Source organism: Passer domesticus, chromosome 4, assembly GCF_036417665.1.
Source record: "Passer domesticus isolate bPasDom1 chromosome 4, bPasDom1.hap1, whole genome shotgun sequence".
NCBI classification, from domain to species: domain Eukaryota; kingdom Metazoa; phylum Chordata; class Aves; order Passeriformes; family Passeridae; genus Passer; species Passer domesticus.
The window spans coordinates 35,929,518-35,953,402 of record NC_087477.1 but is presented as its reverse complement, the minus strand read 5'-3'; the positions used below and the strand labels follow the sequence as shown (position 1 = coordinate 35,953,402).

Below are 23,885 nucleotides of genomic sequence, written 5' to 3'. Positions count from 1 at the left end.
GAAAAGCTGAAGATCATCTTGAGATCCTCAGAACTTGAGTCTTGACCACAGCATGCAGTTTGAAACCTATAGGAAATCCAACAATAGGCTACTAATTATGCCCTCCTCTTAGGAGAGCTGCCAGCACACCTGCAACTACTCGATGGCACAAGCTCTGAGCAGAAAGCAACAGCAGCTGCTTCCTATTATATAGGCTGGAATTAAGTTAAATTTGCCTTGCCTGCTACACAGGAGAGACCAGCTTCACCTCATTAGTTACAGGTGCTACTTACTAGTCTAGAGATGAAGGCATTCTTCTAGGAAGACACACGTGGGACCTGAATCTGGGCTTCCAATTCAATACTTGTTTGCAAAGAAATCAATAGAGCAGAGAAGGATTATCAGCTGAAAAGGGAAGCTTTTTTTCATGTTAGATTTTATTCCCTTCCCAGTAGGAAATTCACATGTTCAAAATTCACAAATGGACCTGTATAGAAATACAACAGCTGTCAAGTTCTATGTGCAACATTTTTTTGGATCTCCATTTCAAAGCCAGTAACAGGCAGGAGTTCAGTTAAAAAAAATAAATTCCACCGGACAAGAAACAATGGCTACCTGGCCACAGCAGAGACAATACAAACCTCATTTGGAAAGGGAAAACGTTAATACTTTAGTTAATGTTCTGCTAATTAAGCCATGCTACTGACAATGATCAGAGTATGATTATGCTGCAGTATTGCACATATCCATTTCCTACTTTTCTCTATCAACAAAAGGCCATCATAGCACCTTGGTGAAACATCCTTCTGCACTGATCAGTTACTTGTCTTGAGCCCTTGCACATTTCACATGTGTCCTAACTTAAGCAACTGCAGTATAGGTGCCCCTAGTTTTCTTTCTTTGCTGAAAAAAATTGAAAAGACAAAGCACTTGCCCTTTCTTGAGCAGCTACTTCACTCCACACACAAGCAGAAAGGTAACTTAGTTCATATAGTTTTAATAGAATTGAATTTCTAAACAAGCTTTCCCTCCAAATATGAGATACGGAAATCAAATAAAAAGGAATCCACGAGTAATTTGCAAGTATTGTATCGCCCTCTACAGTCAATGGGCAAGTTCTGCAAAACGAACCTGGGCACGTTGCTTGCAAAGATCAATAAAAAAACCTCTACACGTAGAAACCCAGAAGAACTAACATTTTTTATTACATCTTACTTGTTGGAATCATAGAAACACAATGCAGAAACTTTTTAGTTCTTGGTATAAATACTTCACCTGTTAAGGATGTGGAAAAGTACTTTCTGTTGCTCCTTCACAATGGGTCAGATTCCTCAATGATACTTCTAGCTTTTACTCTCTTGGAATGTGACAGAAGTTTGCCATAGCTATTTCGTAATTTTTTTTTCTGGTTGCTTCTAATAAATAATATTAGACATAGTATAATTTCTATCCAAAATAAACCACACTTTTTAAAAGTTACATTAGCCGATCCATCAATGAAAGTGTATTTTGCTACTCAGGTATTGCACTACTTTATCTAACACAACTTGTAACTTTCATAGGGCATTCAGCTGGGATTTTTACAGCATTGTATTGGTTTCACCCTGGCTAGATGCCAGGTGCCCCCCAAAATCAATTTTCTATCACTCCTTCTCTTGTACTAGAGAGGGGAGAAAAAACACAACAGGTCAAGATAAGAGCAGGAAGATCTTTCACCTATTACTGTCACAGGCAAAACAGACTTGCCTTGGAGAAACAGTCCACATCCTTTGCCAATGAAATCAGAGCAGGACAATGGGAAATAACACCATATCTTTAAACAATGTAGTGTTTGAATACTCTTGCAAATGCAATTTGACTCACATTCTGGCCACCCGCCTCCTTAATTCTTCCCTTTCTTGACCTGTGACAGGACTTGAAGAAACAGCATGAACCTGAGTCAGGGGAAGTTTAGGTCAGATACCAAGAAAAGGTTTTCCACCCAGAGCATGGTTGGACACCAGAACAAGCTCCCTGGGGAAGTGGTCACAGCACCAAATCTGGCTGAGTTCACAACGCACTGGGGCATATGGTGTGACCCTTGGGGTGTCCTGTGCAGGGCCAGGAGTTGGACTAAGTGATCCTCATGGCCTCTTCCAACTCAGCAGATTCTATATTTTCTTATTAACGCTGATTATGTTTTCTATCCAAGCACCTTCATTCCAACTCAACTTATAACTGCCTGGGGCTTTTTCCCTTGGATCCAGGAATATAATTTTTTTTTTCTCTTAAAAGAAAACCCTTCGTACTTTATGAACAGCATATCACCACTAAAACACACATGAAAGCAACGAAGGCAAATGAACAACCTTGCAAAACAAGATTAAACTTTTGAAGAACCACTCTTTTGCTCTCAGCAGACAGCTGAAAGACTCATACCACGAACATTCAAGGGAATGATGGTTTCACAGACCAGGACTGGTTTGCGCTGGAAGGGACATTTGCCATCACCTACTTCTCGCCTGGTACCATAGGCAGGGACGCCATTCACTACACCAGGCTGCTCAGGACCGCGTACTGACCAGAACCAACCACTTCCCTTTCACCATCACCCCATAGGTCCCTCTGGAAGTAACGAAAAAGGGCGTAAAAGCCTCTGGAAAGGGGCGCGGCAGCTGGCCCGGGTCACCGGGCTGCCCTCCCGCCCGCGGCCGCGTTCCCCCGGCGACGCCCCGCCCGCCGCCGCCGTTGCCGCTGAGGCCGCGCGGTGTCCCCGCGGTGTCCCCGCGCCGGGCCGGGCCGGGCCGGGCCGCACGCCGGGCCCAGCGAGCCCCCGCCCCAGGCCGGCCCGCGGGAAGGGCCCGAGCGAGCCCGCCTGTGCTCCGACACAGCCCCCGCACCGCTCAGCCGGCCAGCGCGGCCCCGGGCTGCCGCCCTCTGAGACACTCCGCAGCCCCAGCCGTCCGAACCGGGATCCCCTCCCTGGGAACACCGGGAGATCAGGCGAGGGTCTGAGCAGCCACGAGGAAAAGCATCCCTCAGGCGCACCAGGAGCCGCACCGAGCACAGGAGCAGCGCCGGGCGCAGGACGGGCACGGTGTCGGTAGCGGAGCCCGGCTGTACACCTCGGCCAGCAGCGCAAGCCGCTGAGCTGCTGCAGGTGCCGCCGCCAAACATCCAGAGAGGCGCCGGGACGAGGCTCCCAGGGCACCGGGCACACGGCACAGCATGGATCAGTCCCCGGAATCTGACCCTGCACAGGAACCACAAAGTGCCTACCCACAAGATGCCTATGCCAGTGGGCATGGCCCTTACCAGCCACACGAGCCGGGTTATGGTCTTGACCAGCCGGCATACAGCCCGTATGAGGATGAGATTCCCGATCCCCAAACCCGGATGATGGCAATCAAGAATGCAAAAGCCTATTTACTGAAGACCAGCACAAAATCTGGCCTGAACTTGTAAGTCTGAAAAAGGATCACAGTCAAATCGGGTAGGAAGTATAAGTGGAGAGAAAAGTAAAAGGACAAAGGGAAGTACATACAGAATGGGATAGTGTTGTATGTGCAATATTTCATCACTAGTGAAACTTGCATACTAGTGTCCAACACCTCTCAGAAACAAAATCCCTACTGGAATTTTATAGAGTTCAAAAACAAGTTGATATTGAGAATAAGTTTAAGTTCAGATTCAGCTCATAGATAGATGTGGTATATACTAGAAATAGAGGATGGGAATGCTCTTAAGTATAATCAGACAAGTTTTAACCCTTATTTGCTTTAAGGCTCCATGATCCCCTTTCTGTTCCAATGATTTCTCCAAAGATCCAGATGATTAGTCTTTACTTTTTTTACTAAAAGCTTAATATTCTAAGACTTTTGTATAGTAAGCCAACAATATTTACATTTATATGACAGATACGATCATTTTGCTAACATACTAACAAAGATCCTGGATGAACAGCCCACAAATACAGTAGACATAATTGAGACTATCAGCCAGGATGTGAAGTGGGCACAGTTCCGGAAAAAAATGGACACTCTTCGAGACGAACATCTGATCCCTCCAACATTTGAAGCTGCAGAAAAGTGTAAAGCTTTGTTCTTCAAGGAGAGTGGAGAAGAAGATCATGAAGAACTAGATGAAGAGATGGTGAGTTCTTATCGGAGTGAAACAGGTACCAAATATACCAGGGAAGGGGTGGACGGATGGTGAGAAGGGAAGGGAGAAAGGGAGGAAGTTGTGGTCTCCTCTGTAGTGCTGCCTCTCCTGACCGTACAAATAGTTGCAGTCACAGCACCACTAACCTCTTCACAGCTGAGCTCCTCCATGTCTAGTTCCGAAGAAGAAAACCCATCTGGTTACTTAGTTGAGATTTTTTCCTGATGTAAATCCAATATCCTGAACCGTTATAATCAGGGATGTTCTAGAGGTGATAAACAGAAAGTAAGGTTTATAACATCTCCCATATGCCAGTTCAGCATGGAATATTGCATCCAAGTTTATTTTCTTTTTATAAAAGGAATGTTTTTTTATCTAAAGTGACCATAATTCTTGATATATTCTTTGACATACATTCTTCCTTGAGATATATTCTTATTGACATATTCTTTGACAATATTGTGCACAGCTGCTACTGTAAAACAGCAGAAAGCAGAATTTTGTGATTCCTCCAGCTCCTGCTGCAGTTCCAGTCTGTCCTTCTCCAACTGAAACAAAATATCATTTTAATGGATAACTTAAACAACTGAAAAGCCACTTCTTAAAGCAGGATTTTTTATTATTCAGTTGCTTATATGCAGAAGCATTTGTACTCAAGGAAAAATGAGAAATCTTATAATGAGAAATAAAAGAATATAAATAAGAATTATAATAGCCAAGGGAAATCATTCAACAAGATGTTGATTTTCATATGAAGTTAACCAGTATATATTCAAATGAATTACCATTGCAGAGTACAAATACCAACCACAGAAGAGATAGTCCTTCATCTTTTCCATAGCCTGTTATGTATCTCACATTAACAGTATAAGATGCTGAAAATGGGAAAAAAGGTAGGGTATTTCAGAAAGGAATTCTGAATTCTTCATAATCCTATCAGTCTTGCTTTGTTATAAGAAACCTGTCAAATCCAAAGAAATTCCATATGAAACTAGCACTAATTCTTCCAAATTCCCTACCCTGTCATGTCCAACTTCTAATAACTCTCTCTGTGTTATATGATCACCTACTCCCCATAAAATGAGAGATGGGTGGTAGAGCAACTGGAAATACTTAATTATTGGCCTAGTTCTGCTTCCACTGAAGGCAGATGGAGTCCTACAATGGACTTTGATAAGAGAGGGGGCAATATTTTTAAAAACTGCAGGGAGCTGTATGCCAAGCAACATTCACCCAAGAGAAATGTTGTTGCTCTGGTGCCTAAATATATAAAATCTGTATTATCTACAACACAAGGCAACACACTGTCACTGTTTGCAGGCATCAAGGCCTCTTAGCTGACATGCCATAGTACTGAATACCTTACAGATCTTGTGTGAGAATGCTGACTTTCCTTATTTTGCAGTAATTAGGAGTTTAAATTTTGAAATCCTGTGTTCATCTTCTCTTCTTTACCAATAAAAGACTTCTAATTTTTCTAAATTATAATAAAAAAGTAGTGAATTAATGCCTGCAAAGCACTTTGAGATAATGAGTGGCACTACAGGAAAGTGAATTATAATTATCTAACTCTGAAATCTTCTTTCCTAGGGAGAGCCCGCTCTACCAAATGTGATGGAAACAGCCTTTTATTTTGAACAGGCTGGAATTGGCCTGAGCAAAGATGAATGCTATTACATATTCCTTGCCTTTAAACACCTAATTAATGCTCAGCCAATCCAGACCTGTCGCTTCTGGGGCAAAATTTTGGGCCTGGAAATGAACTATATTATAGCTGAAGCACAGTTACGGGAAGGGGAAGGGGAAGAGGAGGAGCAAACAGGAGAGGAAGGAGAGGAAGCGGAAGAACAGAAAGAGATGGGTGAGGGTGAAGAAGAAGAAGAGGAGCAGAAAGAAAAAGAACCTGAACCACCAAAGTCCACCTATAAACCCCCACCTGAGATCCCAAAAGAAGCCAATGGGACTGGGACTAATAAATTTGTCTACTTTGTCTGTAACGAGCCAGGCAAACCTTGGGTGAAGTTGCCTCCAGTGACACCAGCCCAGATTGTCTGTGCCAGGCAAATCAAGAAGTTCTTCACTGGTCACTTGGATGCTCCTGTTGTGAGCTTCCCTCCTTTTCCTGGCAATGAGGCCAATTACCTGCGCGCGCAGATAGCGCGAATCTCAGCAGGAACCCATGTCTCTCCCACTGGATTCTACCAGTTTCCAGAGGACGAGGAAGAAGAAGAAGGAGCAGACACATATGAAGAAAACCCTGAGTTTGAGCCTCCTCCTGTGTCTGAAATGGTGGAGTCCCTCGCCACGTGGGCACACCATGTCAAGGACATTCTGAAGCAGGTGTGTGCCAGCATAGCTCACACGGGCCTTGGACGCCGCTCACGCTGCAGTGCTTGTAGGGTTACAGAGTGTGAGCGACACTCCTCACCTGCACATGCAAACTATTCACCAGAAATGGCATTGGATAGAAAGATTTTTATACAGAAAATACATTTTATATCACATGTCATACCAAAATATCTTGCACATAAAACATGTCTTTTTGTATGTTATATAATATGTAAATATCTTGCATGTATTTACATATACCATCTATTTTTACATGTGTATGTATATATATATAGGAACCCTCTAGGTTTAGTACTTTTTCCAGTGATGTGTTCTTGAGATTGAAACCTGTCTTTAAACAACAGTAAGGAGCTAGGCCCTGATAGATAACAATCATTTGTTGCAATCTTCTGTATTAGGTTTTCTTCTTCGAGATCCTCATTTGACAAAAGTTTTTAAAATTCTCTTTTCTCAGGTAGGATGCTAAAAAGCAGATAGCTTATGGTTGTATGCTAAATAGAATTTACGTGGTGTTTTCTTCTGGTTAATTTCTTATTTTATACTTTTTGATGTGAAAAATTCACATGAAAAAGCTTAAAAACATGTTCTATCAGACTACTGCTAGAAAGAGGTATTACTAACTTGGTTTTCATTGCTGGATGATTTGATGGCCAGTCTACAAATTCAAGAATGCTAGTGTAAATAACAACAAATTATAGGAAATAAGGTTTAAGCTTACTACTAGCAAAACAATAATTGTAAAAAAAAAAAATTAGTATGCATTAAAATCTTAAGAACGTTCTGTTATGTTCCTCTGACTAGTAGCCAAATAACAAGGCAGATTTTATAAAGAAGGAATAGGTCCATAGTTTGCAGTAACTAGTAATCTAGTTAAGGATATAAACCAAACTGAAGAATACAAAATGACAAAAAGCTGATGACAGAGGTATAAGGTATAAGGTTATTCTCAAACAGTAAGCAGGAATGAATGAGGGGAATATTCTGCCAAGAGGATACAATATTTTGTTAACAATATTCCAGTTATGGAATACATAATTTTCTTCTCCCTATCCCTTAACTGTGTGTTTCTGAGCCAATTGTTTTAACTAGTTTTAACTTGCATTCTTTCAATGATTGTTACATGTATTTATTACTTTTCCACATCTGTTATAGGGTCGCTGTGTTTGGATTAATCCTGTTCAAAAATCAGAGGAAAATGAAGAAGATGATGAAGAGGAGGAAGATGAGGAGGAAGAAGAGCAACAGGAAGAAACGGGACAGCCCCTTCTTACTCTAGTCTCTGAAGATGAAGGTATTCTTCATGGAATATGAAGTTTTTGATAGAGAGTCTCTAGGAATGTTGTCATTTAGCAGTAAATATTTGAAGTTATAAAACTCTGACACTTCTTGGTGCAAAATACTTTGCCTCTGTAGGGTAAACACGTTCTTTTACAAAATCAATCAAAAGCAAAATGCTTAATAGTATTGACATTAAAACTGAAATAATCAGGTTTACTAGGTAACATCTTGTTGAGATTAAAAGGAAAAAATAATTTAGATTTGTCATGTTATTTCAAGTTCAGAACAGCTTATTACTACATGAAATATATTCAGCTATTTTTATCTCATCTTTTTAGGAGAAAAGAAAAATGTATGTTTATGTGTAAGTAAATAGAACAATTAATATGTACACACATGCACTGATAGACATTACTTGTATAAGAATTTAATCTTTTAGCATATCACTGCAGCAAATCATGGGATAAGGGAATATTAGATTACATCAATATTTGATTATTTTTCTACTCTCCATTCTGTAATCAAGGTGAAATATAGCTATACAATTTATCCATAAGTGATAAAAAGTCCTTGACAAAAGACCCAGGGGTGAGTGTTACTGAATTTTTTCTGTATGTGGGGGGTATATCAGCATTCCTGTCCTACCTACCCATATATGCAAACAACCTGCTGGAACACAGTGCCTACACTTACTGTTTCTGACTTCTGGCTCTTTCTGTCGTGCAACTTAACATAAGCCTTGCTTGAATTCTGTGCAAGTCTTGTAGCTCAGTCTTAAGTATTTTGTAGAGGCTCGTCAAGTCTGTTTATTCATAGACAGTGTGTGTTTGGCTGTCTCCAGGCATGAAAAACATCCCTGCTTGGACAGTTCGGGCTTCTACAAACCTGATCCCGGAATATTCTGTTGCAATCCTGCAGTCCAACTGGTGGCCTGGAGCTTATGCCTTTGCATCTGGCAGGTGAGAGTCCACCTGACATGGTTACAACACTGACTGTATGTGCTACACACAGGTGCCTCTCTAATGCAGGCAGAGTTACTTTATTATTAATTCATTGACTGAGTGCCAGCTATTCCAGAGACTGATGGAGAAGGCCACTTAAATATACACAGCAACAGTAGATAGGCATTTAAGACTGAAAACAAATAATCATTTGGGAAGGCTGGCATAAAGTTAATGGATATAAACGCTGAATTAGTATTTGAGCACAGTCCTTGATTTAAAACACATACTCTTGTGTTTGTGGGACTTTTTACAAAACCAGTATATTCTGTGGTTGTAATGTTCATTTGTTTCCACTACACGTGGTTATTACCTCCATGTAGATTTCCACTACACAGTACTACACACTACTGCACTGCAGTGCAGTGCCACTTCATCATTTTAACTAGAAGATGTATTAATAACCATTAGGACAGTTAGAAAGAGGCGCTGTGTTTAAAATTCTGCTGCTATAGGATATCTGCCCCACAGTGACTTCCTGCGCAGCAAGTAAGGATGCCTGATGGTCTCTCTGCTAATATTTTGTCAGGGGGTGACTGTGTGATATTTAACTTCTCTTTTTCAGGAAATTTGAGAACATCTACTTTGGCTGGGGTCACAAATACAATGCAGAAAACCACGTTCCTGCACTGCCCCCGCCAGCAGAAGTGGAATTTCCCATAGAGCCGGGAATCACTGAGACAGTAGACCCCACTGTGCAAGAGGAACTGGCTTTCAAGGCTGCACAGGAAGAAGCCTTAGCTGAAGCTGAGGAGGAGGAAGAAGAAGAAGGGGAGGATGATTAAAATATGGAAGAAAACAGATTGTTTTAACAGTTTGAACATAAAAAGCATTTTCATAACTTTGTCATTTTTTTCCTGACCTCAAAAGAAATTATTTTTGAGCGTGCCTTCTTTTTTGATTTCTGTAGGCTTTTCTTTGCAGCTGTCTTCCTCTCCTTCCCCATCCCTCAAACCTGTCCACACTGGTTTGAAGGCTTTTTCTGTTTGTTTGACTAGACAAACATAGTCTGCTTCCTAAAATGCTGCTGCTTTGAACTAAGAACTACCACCCACAAGATGTTCACACTGTTTTCCTAGCCCTCACTCAATACATATATAAATTTCACTTAAATAAACTTGTTTTTAAATCCCATGACAGTGTCGCTCCTGTGTGTAAAAGCGTACTATTCAGAGTCAGCGGGCAGCTCGCTGAGGTGCTGGGCTGGCGCACGGCAGTGATGCCGCTCACCGCGGCCACGGGCGCCGCACCTCCAATCCTGCGCTCGGCTTTGGGCCCCTCGCTGCAAGGGGCGATGGAGGTGCTCAAGCGCATCCGGAGAAGGGCAGCGGAGCGGGGGAAGGGTCTGAGCAGGAGTCCCGTGAGGAGCGGCTGAGGGAGCTGGGAATGTTGAGCCTGGAGGAAAGGAGGTTTGGGGAGACCCTGTCCTTGTACAGAAGTGCCTGACGGCGGGCTGTAGCCCAGTTACAAGCGGCAAGAGAAAACAGCCTCATGTTGCGCCAGGGGAGCTTCCCATGGCGTATTAGGAAAAAGTCCTTCATGGAAAGGGTTCCCAGCCCTGGAACGGCCGCCCAGCGAAGCGGCGCAGTCACCACGCCGGGGGTGTTTAAAACACCGCCCGACGCGGCCGTGACGGCAGCGTTCCATTCCCCGGCCGCTGCCATCTGGGCGCTGCCGGCAGACGCGGGGGGGACAGGTGTCGCGGGAGAGCTCGGGGGCTGCTCACCGTCTGCTCCTGACTGTGCTTCCCTCGGCTGCTCCCCCGCCAGCGCATGAGAGTGGTGCGCTCCACGCACGGCGTGCGTCCTCGCGGGCCAATAGGGAGCGGCTGCGGGCGCAGTTCAAACTTCGGCGGCGGTTGGGGCGGGCGCTCCCGGTGCTCCCGGCCCCGTCCCTTGTCCCGGTCCCGGTCCCGCTCCCGCTCCTCCTGTCCCGGGCGGGCATGGCGGACGAGGGCGCCGTCACGGTGTGCGTGCGAGTGCGGCCGCTCATCGCCAGGTGAGGCGCCGGGCTGGCGGCAGGGGAGGCTCCCCCGCTCCCCTGGGTGCCGCCGTGCCCGCCGCTGGGGCAGGGGGCGGGCGGAGGGAGCCGGGGCGAGGGGCTGGCGGGGAGGGGGGTCGCGGTAAGGGCACGTTTTGGGAGCAGAGTCCTCGCCCGGTAAAGCTAACACGGTGTCTCTTGTAGAGAAAATGCCTCGGGAGATAAAGTGCCCCTGCACTGGAGAAGTGAGAATAATACTGTTTCCGACGTGAGCGGTACCAAAATATTTAGTTACGGTAAGAATGTGAAAGCAATTGCTTTACTTAGATGATTACGCGGAACTTTGCTAGCGTAGTCTTGAACGTGTCGACTGTGGTGAATGCCCTGAGCTTCTTGAAGTGTCCCCCAACCTTCCCAGCTTCCTAATTCCGAAGGGGTGTCATTGGGGCACACAGGACTTCTGGAGCAGGCAGCACTGGGATGTGCTTTTGAGGTCAGCTTCCTGATGGACCTTACTTTCTCTGTTCTGATTCATGCCGTAGTGGCTTTTTTTGATCTGAAATCCAGTCCCAAATGGACTAAAGGAGGGCTAGTCCAGAGCATTTAGGGAGAAGGGCGTGGGAGAACACAGTCCCAAAAGTGACTAGTGTGAATGTTGGATCCTCATAACTAACTGGCTCCCTTTGCGTCTTTTCCAACAGATGGACTTGTTAATATGAATGTAGCTACTACAAATAGTTTTCCCAAAATACAGATTCAGTAAAAGCATGCACCACGCTAGGAGTTTAACAATTAACCTGTCTTATCATCCTTGTAGATAAATTAGCCAAAATCTTTTAGGATTAAATGGGATGACTGTTTAACTGTGTTCACCATTCTTAGTGGTTTTTTTACGTCTCTATCATCTGTGTGTTGTGTCTTTCTTGATTTTGTGTTTATTTTCAAACTAAATTTTAAAGGCTTGCATTAGTGGTGCTACAATAATATTTGTATTTGAATTAACCTGCAAATGATTGCACAAATTTACTGGATTTGAAGTCAGCAACACTGAATGACAGCTTGTTTTGATGTGCAATAGAGTAGATTCACATGCTTTTTTTTTGTTTCGTTTTAAGATCGTGTGTTTCACTCAAGTGACAACACTCAGCAGTTGTATGATGGTGTAGCTGTTCCAATTATACAGTCAGCTGTGCGAGGCTATAATGGTAAGCTTTAAAACTGTGTTTAAGTAACTTTTGGAATTGATTTCAGAGATAGTTGGTAAAACTTAACCTTATTTCTAGGCACGATTTTTGCTTACGGACAGACTGCTTCAGGGAAGACTTACACAATGATGGGGAATGAAGATTCCGTGGGCATTATCCCTAAGGCAATTCAACATGTGTTCAAAATTATTTGTGAGGTGAGCAATTCTATTAAATTGAAGTGATTGAAAAGACTACTATTATTTGTGATGGTTTCATAAAAATTAATTTTAGTATCAAGAGGCTTATGAAGGAAATTAACTTACATTGGACTAAGTGCTGCAGTTACTTTGCCAGCCTGGCAAAGATGAGCCAGGCTTATGTTTTGTTTTTAAACAAACAGTTAATGGGACTCTATTAGTTAAAATCAAATCAGAACAAAACTGAGGAGGGTTCTGAGACATGAGGAGTCAAAGAATTAAGTTTGAGTAGAGCCTTAACCTTCCAAATATGAAACAAATGAAAACAGGTACTCGCTTGTTAATGTGGTAGATAAGATAATGTGAAGCTTTATGTTTATTCTACTGTTTTAAAAAGTCTAAAAAATTAACAGTTAGAGACTTTTTTTTTAGTGGGAAGACTATGATACTATATTTACTTATTTCAGGCTCACGAAAGAATTGCTAATTGCTCAATTTTAATAAAAGTAAGGAGAAAGTGTACAATAAAACAGTGATTTCCAAAACATGATTTGCAGAGTGCTTGGTTACCAGTGAAATGAGATGGTCACTGCTCCTTTAAGGAGGTGTAGAGTACCCTTAGAGGGCTTATAGAAGTAACTAAAGGAAAGAAATTTTTTCTGGAGTCCATTGTGCAGCCTTTCCTCACCCCAACATTGTCTACCAAGGAGACAGGGGTACCAAGCAGCAGCAGAAAAGTAAATCCAAGCAAACAGAGGAGGACAAGACATACAGAGAGAAAAGCACCTAAGCAGGAGGAAATTGGAAATGGAAATGGCATTTAAGTAGGGGAATTGTTGTCATGCTACTGTTATGCAGTTATTTTAATTTATAACCTCTTAGAAGTGGTATACAATTAATGCAGCTGGAAAGAGGTGGGATAGAAGAAAAATTATTCTGTGTTGTTAGATGCTAATGTACAGCAGGGATGAAGGGAAAGAAATCTGTGGAACGATATCCAAACCTTTATCTCCAATTTAAGAATATTTGTGTTAAAAGATGTCCATCAGTTATTCTGTTATTTGTTTGATTTTTTTTTTTTTTTTTCCCCCTTTCAACATTAGATTCCTGAAAGAGAATTCCTGCTACGGGTTTCTTACATGGAAATCTACAATGAAACAATTACTGATTTGCTTTGTGATAATAGGAAAAAGAAGCCTCTGGGAATTCGTGAGGATGTTAATGTAAGTGGATATTTTGTACACGTACTGTATCTTGCTTGGAGTAAAAGAAGTTGGGAAAAAAAATGCTCTGAGAAGCATCCAGTGGGAAACTTCTGGGACAAACAGTGTGATTGTATCTTCAGCATTAGCAGAAGGACACTTGATGTAATTGAATAACAACAGTGACTTTGGGTTTGCTATTGCTAATTCATATTTATAAATCTTTATAAAAGTAGACTTATTTCTCAAGGTTTCCAGGATGATATGTTTTACTTAACTTTGACAGTAAAACCTCAAGAATTGTTTAGTTAAGCTCTATATGTTTCAAGTTTCTGACAGATATACAGAGTTACTTTAATATCATCTTTGTATCATCTAGCAAGTGATGTGCTACTGTGATCATAGAATAACCATAAGCCTAGAACTATTCAGTAAGATGATCACTACAGGAAAATAAATCTGTGTTAATACTATTTTCAGTTTCTTTATATTAAGTTTTGTAGGAAATAATAAAAATTGGTGGTTTGGATTTTGGGGTGTTTTTTCCTTTTGGTTCCCCTTAAATGGTCATGGTTTTGGAACATAGGAAGAAGAGAAACTTACCAGTTGTATGACTTTGTCCATGTAAGAGTTACTGAGAAATATACTCCTAAATTCCCTTAGAAAGTGACAAGAAGGATATTTCACACAGCACTTCAGTTTCCTAAAAACTTTTGAAATCTGTTGTTTGATTCTTGTGCCCTTATGCCACAATTTTGGTCAAGTCTAAACTTTACCCATCCCTTGTCTTTAGCGTATAAAGATATTCAGCTGTTTAATAAATATCATAATAATTGCTGGTAATGTTAACTTTATGTATTGAAGTGTGTTTTGGAGTTCAGTAAAATTTATTACTGTGTTTATTCTGTAGAGGAATACGTATGTAGAAGATCTGATTGAAGAAGTGGTGGTTGCCCCAGAACAAGTTATGGAATGGATCAGGAAAGGAGAAAGTAAGTATTTGGACAATGTCAGCTGATAGCTTAAAAAAGTGTTGGTTAATCAGGTATGTGTTGAACCATGGGGTATCCCTTTGGGTTTATGTTTATAAACCAAAGCTTTTCAGAGAGTTTTAAAGTTGTGCTTTTTGTCTGTTTGTCAGATTATGAGCAGAAAATTCTAATATTGTTTTTTGACAGGAAATCGCCATTATGGAGAAACAAAAATGAATGAACACAGCAGCCGTTCTCACACTATCTTCAGAATGGTAACAACTGTTTCACTACTGGAACTGGTTTTATGTTTTCAAAGTAACAAAAACTTCATTGCACTTCATTGCATTTCTAGATCATTGAAAGCAGAGAACGAAGTGACCCTGCAAATGCAAACTGTGATGGAGCAGTCATGGTTTCCCACTTGGTAAATGTCTATTTATACCTTCTTGGAGTACAGGTTAACTAGAGAATTTGCTGTTACTGCTTGTTTGAGAGACTAATGGTACTTCATAATGACTTACAAGAGTTCTTTGTTGTTAACTCTGACAGATGTTGCTTAAGTATAGAGGGAGACTCCTGTGGCATTATCTAGAGCAGATGTTCCCACCAGAGGGAGTTCTACATGAGAATTACTCATGCTGGATTGGGTAGTGTTATCACCTTCTAGGAGCATAAGGGACTATGTCAGAGTGCCCTTGCATTTTGTTAAATAAATCTTCCCTACAATTGTTACTGACCACTGACAAGTCCAGTGAAATAACTTGTAAAATGGATAACCTTAAGACTTATTTCCCTTATCCTCAAATTTAGTTCTTGTTAAAAGAATGTATGGCCTGCATCTGCAATGGCCAAAAGATTTTTTTCAGAAGTAATCCCACTTAGCATCTCGGGGGTGGATTACTGGTATGTGAAATACCATAAACTGGGGGGAGCACCACTGGACACCTCTAGGGAAATGTTAAGGTTACAGAAGCCTTTTCTACAGCCTTTTCTTGATTCTCAGAAAATGGTCTGAAACAGCTGCAGGAATGGAACCCATGTGAAAATATTTGAGCCTGCTAAAATCTGATGAGCACTCTTACTCAGAATTGGAAATAGCATTAAGTTAATCACATGGATTGTGGAAAGAGCTTTCTGTTTTGGCTTCATGTGAAAAAGCTCTGGGGTCTGAGTGTAAACACTGCTCATGCAGTATTTTGACAAACTAATACCTACTCTTTGTGCTTACCATAACTTAGGGTATCCACTCTTCCTGCACCTGCCTCTGCCCCATTTCAGTTCCAACTGACTTTAGAATAACCACGAGTAACAGGGGTGAGGGGAGCAGGATTTTGGCCCTCTTGGTCTATTGCTGCTTGGTGGAGTTAGTAAAGGATTTCACTCCTCTGAAGCAAAAATTTAATTAAAGTGAGGGCTACTTGCTCATTATGGGATGCCATAATGTTCTGGTTGGCTTTTAACCAGGTTCAGAGTGAGGCTTTTCTTCTAGTAGTTCATTTATTTTCCTTATTTTTGGATTCAAGGTGACCCCCATAGCAGGGAGAAATTATTAGGACTCCATTGATATTGGAAGGCTAATTAATTACTTTATTATACTATATTATTCTATGCTATGTTACACTATATTACACTACATCTAAGCTGAAACTGCACAAGACTCAACTCCACTGAACAGAATCTTGTGTCTGTCTCCTGACCGACAGCCTGGACACGCACTTGGCCCTGATAGGCCAAGGAAACCAAACACCATCACTTTGAGTAAACAATCTCCATATTGCATTCTACTTTGGCACAGCACAAGAGCAGCAAATGAGATAATAATTGTTTTGATCCCCTCTGAGTTCCTCACTGTGATTCCCAGAAAATATCCTTGGGAAATTGTGCCTCGCTTTTCTCTGTCAAGAGAAATGGGGCCACACTTACCTCCACAATGATAGACAAGGAGAGACATACAGCCAGCTTAGGACAGGTTACTAGATCATCTCACCTAGGCTCTTTTCCATGAAAGTTTCCTACAGCTGGATTAGTAGTTAATTAGTAGTTAACACTTCTGTATTGAGAAACTGTTGTTTTTGTGACCGAGGGTAGAGGTTGTTGCACTGCGAGTTTGAAACACTATCTGGGGTGGAATAATAGAGTTCATGTAAACTTACTCCATGCCCTTATGTACCTTTGAAAGCATTGTTGTGTGTACTAGCTATGCATTAATTCCAGTAATGATAGACCCTTTACTTTTTTTTTTTTAAGCTTAACTTTATCAGATTCTTAGCAGAGATTTAGAATTACAAGGACTTAAAGTAAATTGCCTCAGAAGTAACCTGTGAAATATTTAATGCATTTTCAGAACTTGGTAGATCTGGCAGGCAGCGAAAGAGCGAGTCAAACAGGATCTGAAGGTGAGTGTCAAATGAGGCTCCACTGACAATAATTTCTGTTAATTAACCCCTGTGAGAAAATATGATAGGAAATTATTTGATCCATGTGCTATTGTGTTATTTACTGTTTATAAATAAGGCCTTTTCCCCTTGGTAGGACAGGATCTATTCAGGAAAATACTGTAAAGCTGTGAAGTGCAAACAATTAAGTAGTAATATGCCTTTTATAGAATTGCAGGCTCAGCAACAATCCTGCACTGAACTAATACAATGGAGATGGCTCTGTGAAAGATGCACCTGTAATAACAAAATCAAAAGAAGCTTTTTAGGGACTTGTGTGTCAAGGTGAAGAGGGAATAGATGGCTCACTCTTTAGTTCAGAGGAAGCTCAGCTGTTAACAGTGACAGCATGAAGGTGTACAAAAGTGCCTTCATCAGAAAAAAAGTGATCTGAGAGGGACACAAGTAATAGTGTCTTACAAAGAGTGACTATCTTAAAACTTGTATCTAAGACGGGTTTGTTATATGTGTAAATGTGGGCATTTGCAAAATCTAAACAGGAAGCAAAATTGTAGTTCTTATGGCCTCAGGTGCTTACTTTGTAAAGGTTCTAAATGTTTATTTTTGGCTACTGTTTTATTTCAAAGCATTTTGGCTATCATAAAGGATTGGGTACTGCCTGCTGATGAGTCAGTAGTGCATTGTGGCACTTAAGGTTTAACTCTTGGTTAATAAATCCCTCTTGACTGAGCATAACATAACACAAAATTTGACAGGTTGAAAATGTATCTTAATATTGTTTTAAATTAAAAATAATAACAATAAAATTTGTGGTACCTAGGTGTTCGACTGAAAGAAGGCTGTAATATAAATCGGAGCTTGTTCATCCTGGGTCAAGTTATCAAAAAACTTTGTGATGACCCTTCTGGGTAAGCAACTGTTTGTACACCTGTTATAAGATAGCACTGCTAAACTAAGAAATTAAAATCCTTTCTTTATAATCTTATGTAGGTAGCTGTTTGACATAACCTGTTACCTCTAGAAAAGGTATTTACCATGTTAATGCAGAAATCTGACATTTTTTGTTGTTGTTGCTTCTTTTTTATTAGCTTCATAAATTACAGAGACAGCAAGCTGACTCGAATTCTGCAGAACTCCCTTGGAGGAAATGCTAAAACAGTTATTATTTGTACAATTACTCCTGTTTCTTTTGATGAGACACTCAGCACTCTTCAGGTAAAGCTTCTCACCTCTTCTCCAGCACTAGTTATTGTAGACAGGTTTGAGGGGTGAAAATGTAATCTGCTGGATCTTTAATGACTTGGATCTTCTGAAGGGCTTCTGTAAACTCAGAATTTGAAACATTTTTTTGTACACACCATCTTTTCCCAAATATCTTGTGCTAGATTGTCTACCTAGAGCTTTTTGGAAGTTGGAACAAAGCTCTGCAGGCAGGAGATAACCACTCTTATCTCATTTGCCTTTTCCAAATCTAGTTAGAGAAGTCTTTGCTAGCACAAGGTGTAAGACACTACAGGATTTGAACTGTTAACAAACAGTATATATTCTTTAGGTAGGATTGTCTCCCTTTTTGATGATCTTTTGAGCTTTTATTAAATAAAAGATAACTTGGGATACTCTTACTTAAATGTTATGCTTCATGTTTTAGGTATTAATATCAAGAAAGGAAAACTTCACCTTTTGCAAGCTTAGAATACATTAAAAATAAGCTAGTTAAAATATTTGTGTCCTCCTATATGTTGCTCTTTATCTAACAAACTCTCCCTTTAATTCTGTTGGGAAATATGGGATGAAATAAGTATTTTTACATATTTGTTCCTCAACTATTACCCATGAAAGACTGTTCTTCCAGTTTGCCAATACAGCCAAAGGAATGAAGAATACACCAAAAGTCAATGAAGTTCTTGATGATGATGCACTGCTGAAGAGATACCGCAAAGAAATTCTGGATTTGAAAAAGCAGCTGGAGGAAGTATGTAATAAACTCAAATAAATCAATCCTTAGTACTGATAGCTATTTGGAGACCAGCTGTCTTAAACCAAAAGCAGTTAAATTTGGAGGGGTAGCTGAATTTTTTTAAGTGGTATTTGCCATTTTTATTGAGAGAATATAAATTGAGTAGGAGATGAATAGTCTAGAACAACTAATGATAGCATCTCTGTGTGCAGGCTAAGGTTGAATGAGACTAGTTAGTAGGTTAAGAAATTAAGAAATTTGTGATGCCTTATAGCATACTTTAACTGATCCAAAAAAATCATAACAAATCATACAAGTAATGACCAAAACAAACCATATAACTAATGAATCTAAGAAGCGATTGAATGTCTCTTAAAGATCCCAACTTCATATTATTTCCTCCCTTACTGATGGCTGACTTCAGTTTGAGTTGCAGGAAGCTGCAACTGCCTGAATACCACTGGCAAAATTTGGGTCATCTATAGGTGGAAGTTGCATTTAGAAAATGAACAATAGTAACTTCTCACCAAACAATGTGGTCCCTGATGTTTTTCCTTCTCTAAAAATCTCTGGAGCGGTGGAAGAATCTTGCAAGTCCTGTTAGACCACAGATAATAAAACGTAAAGCGCAGGAAAATAACAATGATGAACTTACTGTTCTAGTGCATCAAATCAAAGAATGCACATTTTTTATTGCAATTATAAATATCATTAGAGAAAATTTTTAGAAAAATTATTTCTTCTTTTTAATGATAATGGATTTGCAACGTGAACTTGGGAGTATGTTTCGTGTCTTCTGTGATAGCAGGTAGTGAGTTATGTTTGGGAGAATGCTCTTTTTATATGTAGAAAAATCTGGGACTGTATTGTTTCTGGGAGTTTTGACCACTTTTAAATACTAAGTCTGCAGTCAAAATGTAGACTAAACTGTCAGTTTCCTTCTTAAGGATTAAAGATTTCTCTTCCAGACTTAAAGGAGTATATGTATGTAGTTATTTTTAAGTATCAGTAATTGTGTATCTTCTGTAGGAGTGGTTTCTGCTCTTAAAATGTCAGTGTGATTATTCTCTTGGAAGGTGTCTTCAAAAACTCAGATTCACGCAATGGAAAAGGATCAGCTGGCCCAGCTGTTGGAAGAAAAAAATTCCCTTCAAAAAGTACAGGAGGACAGGATACGAAACTTAACTGAGATGCTGGTGACTTCTGCTTCCTTTGCCTCAAAACAGAATGTTAAAGTAAGCACCTGTTCAGATCTTACCTGATAACTCTGAAATACTTTGCAAAAGGTAACATTACATACATAGGTCTATATTGATAATGAAGAGCAAGTATGATGGGCAATTTTCACTCTTTTTTCATATTTTTAAAGGGCTAACTTATAAATTAACTGCTATCAATTCAATGTTGCCTTGTGGTGAACAGACTGCAAGGACTTTTTTGCTTTCCAACTAATTTTGAGGAAACTGCAAGCTACTGTCTAGTTAACTGGTGATACAGGTACTGATACAGAACTAGCTTGAGGCAACATTTACTCTCTGCCTAGTGGTTTGGTTTTATCACTTTTTCTGTAAATACTTTTTTAAAGGCCAAGAGAAGAAGAAGAGTTACTTGGGCTCCTGGTAAAATAAACCAGGCAAATGTGAGCTTTTTTGAAGACTTTGAAAATGTAATGCCAACTGAAACAAAAAAAATGAAGTTGTCTCTGCCAGCAATACCAGATGTGGAGGATTGTAAGTAACTAGATGGTCTTTGAGGTCCTTTCCAACCCAGACCATTCTATTTCATTTTCTGTGAAATTCCAATAAATAACTTTGCAAGCACTGCATTACATTTCCCAAAGGGAATAAGTTGATCCTTTGATAGCACAAATTGAAAAACAAATTAACAAGACTCCAAGGGTTGATGTTCACATTTTTCAATGAAAAGTGCTTCTACTACCCCACCTTCCCTTGATATTGAGCTTTCAATTCTTTAAACCAAAGGGGAGAGCTGTAAGGTAAATGGCAGGTTCTATGAACACTTGCCATGCAGCCTACCCACACACCCTAGTTTTTTGGGAAAGTGTTCTTTAACACAGACTGTCCGTATCAACCCACATTGTTTCCCCAAAAAATGCAGAGGTGTGTGTGTAAAATCCCCAAATCCTCAACAAGAATAGAAGTCCTTACTCAAAGATAAGATTGAGATAGAAAAATTCAAGGATTCATAAGGAGTGAACTGAAAGTTGGAAAATAAATTTTCTAAGAAAATTGAACTGGAGACAAGAGAACAGTTTAGCAGTATTGTTGCTGAATTACACCTTACATCCTTATTACCTCCCCTGTCAAACATGTGTTTGCTTGTAAGTGGATTGTTCTAGGCTTTTTTTTTTTCTGTATGGGGGTAGGTGCTTTTTTTCCTTTCATCTTGAAGGTTACTGTTGAGTGATTCTTTCCTCGACACTCAAACTTCTCCTAGTCTGTACTTAAGCATATATTCTGCATTTGATTTAGGCTTCATAAACTTGTGATAAGATGGTCAACATAACTATAGGGATTGGACTTCAGTGGTGTTCCCTTTCATAACAGAAAATCATGAGAGTCAGAAGTCTTACTCAGTGTGCTGTGTTTTTGCCATCGAATGATTATTTCTAATGTGGTAAAATTATTTTATGAGAGAATATTTGATGCTCACTTTAAAATCTGTTGGTACTTTTGTTAATACACCTTTCTTTTCAGCTACCTTAGAGAATTCTGGGTATGACAGCCATTGCCTGATGGTTCCTGATCAAATTTCAGAAGTAGAATGGGTTGCTGGTCCCAGCATGAATTGGGTAACATCATAATCTGTTTTGACTTTCTGATACTGCACATATGCATGACATGCTTCTCAGTAAGATCAGCCAGTGTTCTGTGTCTGTAGAATTATTGAAACTGGTTAGAAAGTCTCTTGGACATCTCTGTGAAGCTGTGGTATGGTTCTGTGCTTCTGTGGGTTTGTGGCAAATGATCCAGTCAACTCTGGTCTTTAAATAGGATTAGCTGTGTGAAAAGACAAGCAACAAGGAATATAATACTCCACTTGCTTGATCTTGTAGATCTGCTAACTGAGAGTGTTTCTTTTTCTAGACCCAGAAAGACTTTGAAGAATCTGTGCAACTCTGTGAAGCATTAGCACTAGAAAAGGTAGGTCTATTCTGAATTTTCTAGAAATAAGGCTGACATTGCAGCAACAGCTTCTAAAGTTTCTTGTGCTACTTCTTCAGGATATTGCTGTAAATGAGGTCAACGTCCTGCAAGCTAACTTTGATAACCTAGTGCTGGAAAATGAGCAGTTGAAATCAGAAATAAATGAACTGAAAGAGAAACTGAAGGAAAAAACAGAAATCGATGAATTTGAAGCACTGGAAAAGCAAACACAAAAAGATCATGAGGTAAGCTGCATTGAAATAGATGAATTCTCTATGTTTAAGTGCTTTCTGGAGTTTATTCAGTCCACATAGCATTGAATGTTGATTCACAAACAGTAACTTGAGGTCTTGAGACAGGGATGTATTGTTCAGTTTCTTTCCTGATTGCTTTTCTGGACATTACTTGTGCACATTAGTCTGTCTAATCTTCTGATCATGACACTAATGTTGAAGTTTTTTACATCCTTTTACGTTTTTATTTCAGGTTGCAATTTAACAATGTCACTGCTTATTTGTATTGTGTCCCCTACAGTGATTTCTGGATCTTAAAGAAATTTGCTCTATAAAGTATTACCATTTAGCTTGTATTTAATATTCTTTTTAGAAGACCCTTTGTATGCTAGACTGAATGTGCTATCTCTCTTAGCTAATGTTTAATAAATCCTACATTAGTTTTCCCTGCAGAGTTTTTGGGTATCTAATAACAGATGTAATGTCTAAAGTAGCTTCCATTGCAAGAGTTGCTTTTTTAATTATTTGCTTTCAGATGTCTGAAGACAGTCCATAAAATGTAAGTATTTATTGATACCCATGTAGTAGATTACTTAGAGCAATACTGAAAGGTCACATACTTCACCAAATAAATTAATTAAATATATCAGTTTATACAGGTAAACTACATAGGAATACTCATAGGATGGTGCTTGTTTTAAAGCTTTTCACTAATATTAAATTTGCAGATTGCATTTTCTTACCTTTGCTTGTGACTATACATGAGTACTTGTAGATGAGTGCTTATTGTAAAACTTTGCTAACAAAGACCAAGAGAAAGTAAAGGAAAAAGCTCCTATCTGGTCTTCTACTTATGATTTCTTTCAGGCAATGCCACTGAATGTGTTCATGGCTTGTTTTACTTCCATTTTGGCACCTTCTCATTCCTGTCAGTGAATAGATTAAATCATAAATATCTGCACTGTGTCATAAAAAGCTGCTTAACGTGACTGGAATTTGAAGTATCGTATCTGTACAATTTCTGCATTAATTGCTTTGATCACATTGCTCTTGCTTGTCAAACTATTGCAGATTAAATTGTACTTGAATCCTTCTTAATTACTGGGGAGCTAAAACAGAGCTTTGCATCTCACATGTCCATTTTGAATGAATATGTAGCGTCTTGCTTTGTAGCAGTTTGAGTAAATGTGTGAGTATATACTAATAAAAAAGAAAACACAAGATAGACCTGGCTTGTTTTCATGGTGTTGGCAACTAAAACTACTGGTGTGGGTGCTTTCTAACATCCTCTGCAATTTTGCTTTAATTTGCTCCACAGATTCAACTAATGCATGAAATTACCAGCTTAAAGAATCTAATTTCAAATGCTGAAGTGTACAATGAGGAACTTGAGGTGAGCCTATCAATGAATTCACAGGTAGTAAGACTTGTATGAAATGCGCTTGGTTTGTTTAGCTTGAAATACTATATCTGCTGAGGACAATAAGTGGACATCATTGTGCTCAGGTTAATCTTATCAGCTATGAGGAGGATATGTCTAAGAACCATGAATGCTTTCTGTGTAGGTTTTGTTAAATTCTGACCTGAAAAACCAAACTGAACACTCAAATCTTCTTTCCCCCTTTTTCCCCTCCAACTTTTAGGCAGAAATAAATTCCAAACTGGAACAGCTGAAAGAGAAAGAGAACAAAATAAAAATGTTACAGAATCGTGTGGAAGAACTACAAAAAGCAGAAGTGGAAAAAAAGGAGACCTCTTTTGCACTGGTAAACTTGAGTTTTCTAATGGGTTGAGAGATTACTTTGTTTTTCTGAGCTGGATTAATTTAGGTATAGCTTTGGTATG

At 39.8% G+C, this 23,885-nt stretch overlaps 2 protein-coding genes and 2 long non-coding RNA genes across 11 annotated transcripts in view; 2 read left to right on the top strand and 2 right to left on the bottom strand.

Annotated features, from left to right (window-relative positions):
• Positions 1-2,825: 2,825 nt before the first annotated feature.
• LOC135298927 (radial spoke head protein 4 homolog A-like) lies at positions 2,826-9,881 on the top strand. The gene is made up of 6 exons (XM_064417109.1): positions 2,826-3,419; positions 3,876-4,110; positions 5,710-6,459; positions 7,621-7,759; positions 8,588-8,705; positions 9,313-9,881. The coding sequence occupies exons 1-6, from the start codon at positions 3,187-3,189 to the stop codon at positions 9,530-9,532; spliced, it is 1,695 nt and encodes a 564-aa protein (XP_064273179.1). The 5' UTR covers positions 2,826-3,186; the 3' UTR covers positions 9,533-9,881.
• Positions 3,198-10,604, bottom strand: LOC135298930 (uncharacterized). Its single transcript, XR_010360980.1, has 2 exons — positions 10,474-10,604; positions 3,198-4,667 (listed from the first exon to the last, which is right to left on the bottom strand). It is a non-coding gene; the product is annotated as an uncharacterized LOC135298930 (long non-coding RNA).
• A 70-nt stretch (positions 10,605-10,674) lies between these two features.
• Positions 10,675-23,885, top strand: part of CENPE (centromere protein E) — a 39,193-nt gene continuing 25,982 nt past the window's right edge. For 5 of the 7 annotated variants that reach the window (XM_064417101.1, XM_064417100.1, XM_064417097.1 and 2 more), the window contains exons 1-19: positions 10,675-10,745; positions 10,932-11,023; positions 11,843-11,932; positions 12,011-12,129; positions 13,215-13,334; positions 14,224-14,305; positions 14,492-14,559; positions 14,640-14,711; positions 16,632-16,683; positions 17,504-17,591; positions 17,772-17,898; positions 18,536-18,655; positions 19,717-19,875; positions 20,226-20,370; positions 21,358-21,452; positions 21,748-21,804; positions 21,885-22,052; positions 23,359-23,433; positions 23,684-23,806. In XM_064417101.1, coding sequence (XP_064273171.1) covers positions 10,690-10,745; positions 10,932-11,023; positions 11,843-11,932; positions 12,011-12,129; positions 13,215-13,334; positions 14,224-14,305; positions 14,492-14,559; positions 14,640-14,711; positions 16,632-16,683; positions 17,504-17,591; positions 17,772-17,898; positions 18,536-18,655; positions 19,717-19,875; positions 20,226-20,370; positions 21,358-21,452; positions 21,748-21,804; positions 21,885-22,052; positions 23,359-23,433; positions 23,684-23,806 — 1,908 coding nt within the window. In that variant the 5' untranslated portion in view covers positions 10,675-10,689. Of the gene's footprint in view, positions 10,746-10,931; positions 11,024-11,842; positions 11,933-12,010; positions 12,130-13,214; positions 13,335-14,223; positions 14,306-14,491; positions 14,560-14,639; positions 14,712-16,631; positions 16,684-17,503; positions 17,592-17,771; positions 17,899-18,535; positions 18,656-19,716; positions 19,876-20,019; positions 20,138-20,225; positions 20,371-21,357; positions 21,453-21,747; positions 21,805-21,884; positions 22,053-23,358; positions 23,434-23,683; positions 23,807-23,885 lie in introns of those variants that run through there. The other 2 variants (XM_064417096.1, XM_064417102.1) reach the window with 2 other exon arrangements.
• Positions 17,357-23,885, bottom strand: part of LOC135298926 (uncharacterized) — a 47,466-nt gene continuing 40,937 nt past the window's right edge. For both annotated transcript variants that reach the window (XR_010360977.1, XR_010360978.1), the window contains 2 exons: positions 19,168-23,710; positions 17,357-18,003 (listed from right to left, as the gene is read on the bottom strand). This is a non-coding gene — a long non-coding RNA (uncharacterized LOC135298926). The remainder of the gene's footprint in view (positions 18,004-19,167; positions 23,711-23,885) is intronic.

What these genes read in the sequence shown, in the direction of transcription:
- LOC135298927 (XM_064417109.1), top strand. Translation starts at nt 3,187, where the DNA reads ATGGATCAGTCCCCGGAATCTGACCCTGCACAGGAACCACAAAGTGCC. An exon ending in TCAAGGACATTCTGAAGCAG is followed by an intron (nt 6,460 to 7,620) that starts GTGTGTGCCAGC and finishes CATCTGTTATAG; the next exon opens with GGTCGCTGTGTTTGGATTAA. An exon ending in TCTAGTCTCTGAAGATGAAG is followed by an intron (nt 7,760 to 8,587) that starts GTATTCTTCATG and finishes GGCTGTCTCCAG; the next exon opens with GCATGAAAAACATCCCTGCT.